This window comes from Panthera pardus, unplaced genomic scaffold (genome assembly GCF_024362965.1).
Source record: "Panthera pardus isolate Hobbes unplaced genomic scaffold, ASM2436296v1 HiC_scaffold_6, whole genome shotgun sequence".
Lineage (NCBI taxonomy): Eukaryota > Metazoa > Chordata > Mammalia > Carnivora > Felidae > Panthera > Panthera pardus.
Window position 1 is genome coordinate 99,880,195 of NW_026526991.1, and position 8,325 is coordinate 99,888,519.

The following is an 8,325-nucleotide window of genomic DNA, read 5'->3' on the forward strand; positions in this document are numbered from 1 at the left end:
CTGGGCGCACTCCTGCGGCACGGCAGCAGGAGGGTTAAACGGTGCGGGGCCCACCGCGGGAGGGGGAGAGGCGGAGACCGTGCTCTCGGAGCTGCCGCGCCGAGCCCAGCCGAGCCGAGCGCAGCCCGAGCCGAGCCGAGCCGAGCCGAGCCGAGCATCTCCCGCCGCCGCCGCCGCCGCCGCCGCCGCCGCCCCGCGCCCCGGGCGCCCACCCCCCCCCCCCCCCCCAACCCTCTCCAGCGCCCCGGCTGCCGGCGAAACCCCCCGACCATGCCCCGTGCCCCACAAGCCCTCTCGACCCCCCAGCCCCGCGCAGCCCCGAGCGCCCGCAGCTGTCGCGCCGCCGCGCCAGGCATGCAGGTGAGCGAGAGGGACCCCCCCCACACACACACCCCCGCCCGCGGGAGCCTGGCCCTGCCCTTCCCCACTCGGCGCCCTCCGCCCCCCACCCCTGCCGGCGCGGTCCTTCGCCCGGGCTCGAGCAGCCAACCCCTAGGCGCGCCTTCCCCTCCGAGCTCTCCATCCCTCCGCTGGTCCCGACTCCATCCTGCCCTCCTGGCGCAGCGGTCAGCGTCCCCGCGGCTGCCTCCATCCCGCCTCCGGCTCAGCCCTCGGCTCTGTGCATCCTCCTGCCTCGGGTTCCCTGCGCTCGGCGCTCCCTCCCTCGGAGTCCGTTCGCTGACCTCCCGGTCCTCGCCTTCCCCCCACTCTCGCCGCTTTCCAGCCTGTCCGGGGAGCGCGGGCCCGTGGGAGGGGTGGGCCCGGGGCAGCCCTGGGGATGGGGCCCAGTTCCCCCACCCCAAGGCTCCCGCCCCACCCCCAGCTCGTCTCCTGCGCACAACAGGTCGGTGAGAATCGAAGAGAGGGTGGGGGTGGCGCGCCAAGCTAGGGACTGCGGGCTTCCTGGAGGGGGTGGCTAAGAGGGTGCGGGGCTCGGGGATTGGAGTTGACGTTGGTTTTGAGTGGGGGGGATGCACAAGGCAGAGAGGCAAGTGAGTCCTGGAGTCAGCTGGCCACAGATGTCCCCTTCAGCCCTTCTTCGCTTCACTGGTTCGCTCTAACCTCCTTCCTCCCTCCTTCCCTCCCTCCTGCTCCCTTCCCTTCCCGTCCCTCTCTCCCTTCAGCCCATCAGGCTGAAGGCTATCTCTTTCCATAGCTCCATATCCCTTTACATTTGAAGAAACAATTTCCAACTCCTCCATCTTTGCTGCTCCGTGTTTCATCCCCCATCCCTTCCTCTTCTCATTCTGTCCTCGGTATTATGTTCTCTCCTTTTTCCATTTCTTTTCTCCCCGTGCCTGGTCTTCTCCACCCCTTTTCTCTCTTCCCCTTCCACTCTTTACACTTCCCATTCTGCCTGGACCTTTCCTTCCCTGTCCTCCTGCCCTTCCCTCTTCTTCCCCTGATCCTGCGACCCCTTCACCCTCCCGGTTTCCCTCTCTCACCTGTATTCTTATATTGTTCTTCCTTTAGCATCCTCCAAGCTTCCCGTCTTCTGTGCCCACCTCCTTCCCAGTCCGTTCTCTTTCGGGACTGATTACTCTCCCTCCCCCTGTGCGCTGTGCCGGCTTCCTCTTCACCTTTCTCCTCTCCTCACTCTTAACCACCCCTCCCTCTCTCAGCCTCTTACCCCTTCACCTCTTCCCCCCACCCCCGGCCGCTCCCCCTTTCCCTTCCCCAGAATCTCCCATCATATTCCCCTCTTATTCTCTGGGGGTACTTAATGTGCAGAATCCAGAGGACCCCGCGTGTCATATCCTCATCCACTCTGGGGAGCCTGGCCCCCCAGACCCACCACCCTCAGCTCCGAGAACATGTCCTTCCTCTCTCAAAACCAGCCATCCAGATTCTCCCTGGACTCTTCACCCAGGAGAGTTACATTTGAGGGGGTGGCCTCTCCTCAGCTCCACCTCCCTTCAGAGAGCACCTATGCATTTGGATGATTTAACATTAAGCGAAAATTATACTCTGTAGTTTTTTCCCCACCCACCTCTGTCTTTCTTTCTTTCTGGTCTTCCATCCCCTATTCTCCTTCCCCGGAAGATGCAGATTCCCGGGCCCAGCATAAGAGAAATGCTTGGGACCCCTAGCCTGGTGGGCAAGCTGGGAGGCTCCCCTTGGGCACACCACGCACACATTCACACACTCACTCAGATTGACTTTCTCTTCCCTCCCCCACTCTCAGACTCCCTCCCTAGTGGTAGGTGCTCAAGGAATCACAAGGTTCTTGGCTCTAAATTAAGCTCCAACAAGAGCTTGGAGCTGTGGGCAGAGGAAGTGAGAAGGAAGGAAGCCAGAGAAGAGAGAGTAGACCCTGAGGTGGGGAAGTTACCGGGATTTCTGGGCAGTAGTAGATAAGGGGCTGGGGGCTAGACAGGAACCACTCTTTGAGTCCTCTCCCCCTCCCCCCCCCCCCCCCCCCCCCCGCAAAGGATGCTAAGCGGCAGCTGGCAGCCTGAGAGGGCAAATGGGGATAGGACTGGTGGCTGAATGAGCTGGGGAAGCACTCAGGACAGGGTTGAGATGTGACGACCCTCCCTTTCTCCCCCAGTAAAGGCTGAAAATCTGGGTCACAGCTGAGGAAGAGCTCGGACATGAAGTCCAAGATGTGGTAAGTTTGGTACAGCAGAGGGAGGCTGGGGGCCACTTCTCCTGGGGTCTGGGCCCCTTCCCTCCTAGGTCCACCCAGGGCCTTCGATCCCAAGGGCCAGACCCTAGGAAGGTAGGAAATGAGGCCAGTCTTTCCAAGGCCCACCTGCTTTTCCAGAGAAAGCTGGAGGGAGGCAGCCTGGGATCTCTGGTAGGAGCCTGTGCTCCCCACATATAAGCCCAAGACAGCCTTGAGTCTCACCCACTTTCTCTCCCTTCTTGCAGGCCTGCACTGCTGCTGTCCCACCTCCTTCCTCTCTGGCCACTGCTGTTGCTGCCCCTCCCACCACCTGCTCAAGGTTCCTCCTCCTCCCCTCGAACCCCACCAGCCCCAGCCCGGCCCCCCTGTGCCCGGGGAGGCCCCTCTGCCCCACGCCATGTGTGCGTGTGGGAGCGGGCACCCCCACCAAGCCGATCCCCTCGGGTCCCAAGATCTCGTCGTCAAGTCCTGCCAGGCACTGCGCCCCCTGCCACCCCATCAGGCTTTGAGGAGGGGCCACCCTCATCGCAGTACCCCTGGGCTATTGTATGGGGCCCTACAGTGTCTCGAGAGGACGGGGGGGACCCCAACTCTGCCAACCCTGGATTTCTGCCTCTGGACTATGGTTTTGCAGCCCCCCATGGGCTGGCCACCCCACACCCCAATTCAGACTCCATGCGGGGTGATGGAGATGGGCTCATCCTTGGAGAAGCACCTGCCACCCTGCGGCCGTTCCTTTTTGGGGGCCGTGGGGAAGGTGAGTAGGAGTGGGGGAGGCTGGTAGGGGGACGAGGGGTGGGGAGGCTGGTTGAAAGTTCTAAGGGCGGCGACAGAGTCCTTGTCTGTTAGTTCTTCCCACAAACATGTCAGGCACGGTGCCGGCACAGGAGGCAGAGATGAACTGCCATCTGAGCCCTGGAGGAGCTCAGGTCCACTGGAGAAGACAGATGTGTAAACACTCAGGGATGAGTCAATGTAATAAGTGCTCTAATAGAAGCATACACAGCATGTTTTTAGGAAAAGAGGGAAGGGAGAGATTACTTTTGCCTGGGGATCAGGACACCTTCCAAGAATTGACATTGGAGCTGGACCTTGAAAATGAAGTGGGAGTATTCCATGCAGAAGAACACCGTGGAGGACAAGGGCCTTCAGGGTGACATCTCAGCTCAGGGAATGCCAAGATAGGGCCAGTAGTTTGGGGGTGGGGCTAGGACACAGATGGACATTCCTACCCCTTAGTGTCTGTGCAGAGAGAGGGGTTCTCTCTGACCTTGCAGCCTCCTCCTCGTCACATGCATACAGATTTGGGAACGTGGAGGAAAGGAACTGAAAACTCCAGGGAAAGCGGATGATAAGAATAAAGGGGGGGGAGGAGTCCAGGAAAGCAGAAAGAATTGGACAATGTGGATTCGGATGGCAACACTCTCTAAGTTTAACTAAACCTGAAGCCTAATCCCACCCCCACCCCCTCTTGGCCCCTACCACTTCAGGCCTCCCTAAAACTTTCTCCCCACCCCAATCAGGTGTGGACCCCCAGCTCTATGTCACAATTACCATCTCCATCATTATTGTTCTCGTGGCCACTGGCATCATCTTCAAGTTCTGGTAAGCTGCAAGGAGGAGGGTGCTGGCAGATGGGGACCAGATGTTTAGCAACGTTTGGCTGGAAGGAGGGCAGGAGCAAGGGCAGTGTTTTTGCTGGATGTGGGATAGGAAGTGGTGGGCTACGGCAAGGAAGACCTTGGGAAAAAGTGGTAAGAATTTGGGGTTGGGGAGACAGAAATCAGGGCAAATTACTTTTCCCAGGGAAATACAAGGATAATGGGAGGCAGGGGACTTAAGTGCACTGGGGGCTAGCAAGGGATGCCTTGGTGGGCATTTCCTCCAAGACAGAGAAAACTGACCTGTTCTGCACAGCTCCTTCCTGGGGCTGCCTGGGGGGGGAAGGGAGAAAGTCCAGAGCTCTTTGTATGCATTTAATAATGGGTCGCTCAGTCCTTCACACTTTACTGAGAGAATCATTAGACTCAGGTGTCCAGGTCATTAGCTGATTTTGAACTAGAACTAAACCTGCCAGGCGCCTGCTGAAGAGAGAAATGGGTCTTCTGGGTACACATGGGGGAGGGAGCAATTCTGTGGGACTCTGTGTTGGTGGGGAGGAGGTACTGATTCTGTGGACCTGGACCAGGTCTGGAGGGTTTACATCCCTGAGCCCCCCCCCCGGGGGGGGGGCGGGTAGGGAAAGTAGCTTTATGGACACTTGGTCTCCAGAGATTTGATGTAGGGAACTGTTAAGAGGCCAGTTTTTCTGCTGTAGGATGTCGGGGTGTCTGAGGGAGGGTGGGGGTGGCCAGCACTGCAGGCCCAGGATGGGGGCTTCTTAAGTGTGTGAGAGAACCTCTTTCTTTCTGGTGCACCAGTTGGGACCGAAGCCAGAAGCGACGCAGGCCCTCTGGGCAGCAAGGTGCCCTAAGGCAGGAGGAGAGCCAGCAGCCACTGACAGACCTGTCCCCAGCGGGGGTCACTGTGCTGGGGGCCTTCGGGGACTCGCCTTCCCCTACCCCTGACCATGAGGAGCCCCGAGGGGGACCCCGGCCTGGGATGCCCCAGCCCAAGGGGGCTCCAGCCTTCCAGTTGAACCGGTGAGGGCAAGGGCAAAGGGCTGGGAGGGCCGGGAGGGCCGGAGCGTTGGTTGGGGGTGCTCCCTCCTGGGTGGGTGGGGAGGAGACAGACCTACCCGCCACAGCTCCTGGCCCTTCCTAGGACTGGACCAGCTCCTCTCTGGGGGACCCTTCCTTCTCCCCCTCTCTGTGGATCTATGTCCTGTTCTCGCGCTGCCATTTAACTCAGCTCTGCCCTCTTCTCCTTGAGTCCCTTTCTTTGCCTCGGACTTCCTTTTCAATTCTGGCCTACCCCGTGGTTCCTGACTGTGCCCTTTCCCTCTTCCTCTCAGGATTCCCCTGGTGAATCTGTGACGCCCCCCAATGTTGGGGTGCCGCCAAGCAGGAGGCCAAGGGGCCAGCACAGCCCCCATCCCACTGAGGGTGGGGCAGCTGTGGGAGCTGGGGCCACAGGCACTCCTGGCTCCTGCCCTTGCACACCACCCTGGAACACTCACTGGCCCCATAGGTGATCTTACCTGCTCACCCTCCTTCAGGTGGGGGCCTCACATATTTGTGGCTTCTGGTCCCCCATCCCCGCCCTTGCACACTCACATGAAAGCCTTGCACACTCACCTCCACCCTCCCGGGCCATTGCACACACTTGTGCTCTTGTACAGCCAGTCTTCTGCACCCTCTCTCCACCCACACCCCCCCTCCCCATCCCTCACCTTCTCTGTTTCACACTTTCACTTTCTCTTCTTCCCACATTCCATGCTCAGTTCAGTCACTCAGTGGTCAGCGGGTGACTTTCCTGTTATGTCTCACATGCACTTTCTGGCCCCATGTTGTGGTGTTGTATGTTGTGCTCACACTCTCCCTCATGCACACCCACTGACCCGGTTTCTGTGGCCCCTGCATGCTGCCCCAGAGGTGGGTGGGAGGTGAGCTGGGGGCTTCTCATGCCCCCACCTGTCATGGTCCCATCCCAAGCCATGTTGTGTTTCATCATCTTCCCCATCCCACTCCAAGGGCGTGCTCATTACCCTGAGGGCTCCCCCATGGGAATGGGGGTAGTGAGGCCCCAAAGTCCTCCCCCACTCCACTGCTATATTGTTGTCTGGGAGATGGGTTTTTGGGGAGTCACCTGCTGCACTACATGAGAAAGGGGCTCCCATTTGCCCTTCCCTTCCTCCTAAGTCCCTCTTGTCTTGTTTGTCCTGGCTGTCTGTGTGTGGGTCACTCTCTGGAATTCAGAGCCCCTGAGCCAGTCCTCCACTTTCCAGCTTCCCTAAGGGCCTCCCTAACTCCACCTAGGCTGCCAGGGACTGGGGCCAGCTGGTTCAAGGCCATTGGGAGCTCTTCCTCCCAATCTCTCCCTCCCCTTCCTGGGCTCCCTCACCCTCCTTCTCCCCTCCCTCCATGGTTCTTCCACTCTCCTTCCTTTTGCCTGTCCCCCCCCCCCACCCTCCCCTCACATTTGTCCCTAATTCTCACCATTTTTCCACCTTCCTCCCTTCTTCCTCTCTTACCTGGCTCCTATGCTGTGATATATATTTTTGTATTATCTCTTTCTTCTTGTGGTGATAATCTTGAATTCTTGTGGGATGTAAGTTTCAAAATTTTCAAATAAAGCCTTTGCAAGATACCTGAGTCCCCTGGTTCTGCTTATGAACCCTGGAGACGGGAGAGGGGAGAAGGAGAGGAGCAACAGGAAGCCAGGAGGGAGGAAAAGAAGGGTGGTGGGTGGGTGGGCTGGGGGGGGAAACCTCTTAAGCCCCAGTGTGACCTGGCCTGCTTTAACCTGGAGTTAGGATTCTGGGGCTTTGACCTGGGATAGAATGGAAGGAGAAGCTGAAGGGAGCAGCCAGAACAGGAGGAGAAACTAGAAGAGTGGCTTGCCTTTAACTTGCCGGTGAAGGTCAAGAGAGACCATGAGAAAGAAGACAGAGGAAAGGGAAAATTATGTACAGGGACAGGCAACGGAGCAAGCAAGACAAGGAGGAGAGAGCTGATAAGACAGATGGAGGGTGAAGGGTGAAAGGAGAAGGAAAAAAATGGAGCAATGGGGAGGAGATGGGAGGGGCCACAGGGAGGAGGCTGCTCTGCCTGGTTTATCTGAGCCTTGCTCCCTAACTTGCCCGCATCCACAGCTGCCCCCCCAAAAGATGTGCAGCACCGGAACCCCTGTGGTTAACTCTCACTAGCTTTCCCCACTCTGCTCTCTCTTGAGAGAGAGACACTGCTAGGGTGTGGGAGTGGAATCAAGGGGTATATTTGGGGGAGGGAACACAGGCTGCCCAGCTGGGATCAAGTCACCTCTGAGCCCCCATTCTAGGTTTGGCTCTAGTGACAGCCCTACGAAAGCCCACACATCAGCCTCTCAGCTGTTGCTAGGCTCTGTTGCCATGGTAACCACCCAGGTCCCATTTCTCCCCCGCCCCCATCTGTGCCCCACTTGCTCCCTAGAAATGGGGAGCTCCAGGCCGGAGAGGAGACTGTAATGTGCCAGAGCTGGGCTGCCCTGGACTCTGACCACCTCCATGTGTTTATCTTTGCAGCTTCAATTAGGACGGTATGGGTGTTGGTAGGTGTGTTTTAGGTGTTGGGGAGCTTTATTGTGTACTCGAGGAAGTGTGGCTGAATCCATATTGCACACAATGGTAAGTGGGGAGGAGGAAGCCTATTTCTCAGGACCAGAGCAGTATGTGCAGTCAGAGGATCAGACTCCCTAAGAAAAACAGACTGCTACAGAGGAAAAAGGCAGAGCAGGGCCAAGGAGTGATGAACCAACTAAAAGCAGAGGTGCAAAGCCAACAAGCTGCTGAGGAGGGCTCACAGTCAACCTAGTGGGACCTGAAGAGATCCCAGCAGGAGCTGGGGGAAGGGAGAGGGCTGGATGGAACACGAGGGTGCAGGAAGAGGTGCTGAGGACATGGGTGTGTGTGGGGGGGCAGTGAGGGAGGGATCCGAGGTGGATTCCCCCCAGGAATCTAGTCCTTGTCAGGTGAGGGTGGGGGAGAAGAGGAGCACTGGCTTAGAAGGGGGAGGAGCTCAAGTGCCTGGAGAGCACACCAGGGCTCTCTCACTCTCTGC

The 8,325-nt window shown here is 58.5% G+C and overlaps 1 protein-coding gene across 3 annotated transcripts; it reads left to right on the plus strand.

The window, feature by feature from the left end:
• The first annotated feature begins 220 nt into the window (after positions 1-220).
• PIANP (PILR alpha associated neural protein) lies at positions 221-6,877 on the plus strand. 3 transcript variants are annotated; one of them, XM_053895966.1, is made up of 6 exons: positions 221-360; positions 2,552-2,611; positions 2,875-3,386; positions 4,153-4,234; positions 5,050-5,271; positions 5,583-6,877. In XM_053895966.1, exons 2-6 carry the CDS (start codon positions 2,595-2,597, stop codon positions 5,602-5,604), a joined length of 855 nt encoding a protein of 284 aa, XP_053751941.1. In that variant the 5' UTR covers positions 221-360; positions 2,552-2,594; the 3' UTR covers positions 5,605-6,877. The 3 variants fall into 3 exon arrangements, with proteins under 3 accessions (XP_053751941.1, XP_019320240.1, XP_019320242.1); XM_019464695.2 differs by lacking the exon at positions 221-360 and adding an exon at positions 447-844; XM_019464697.2 differs by lacking the exon at positions 221-360 and adding an exon at positions 2,186-2,319.
• Positions 6,878-8,325: the final 1,448 nt, after the last annotated feature.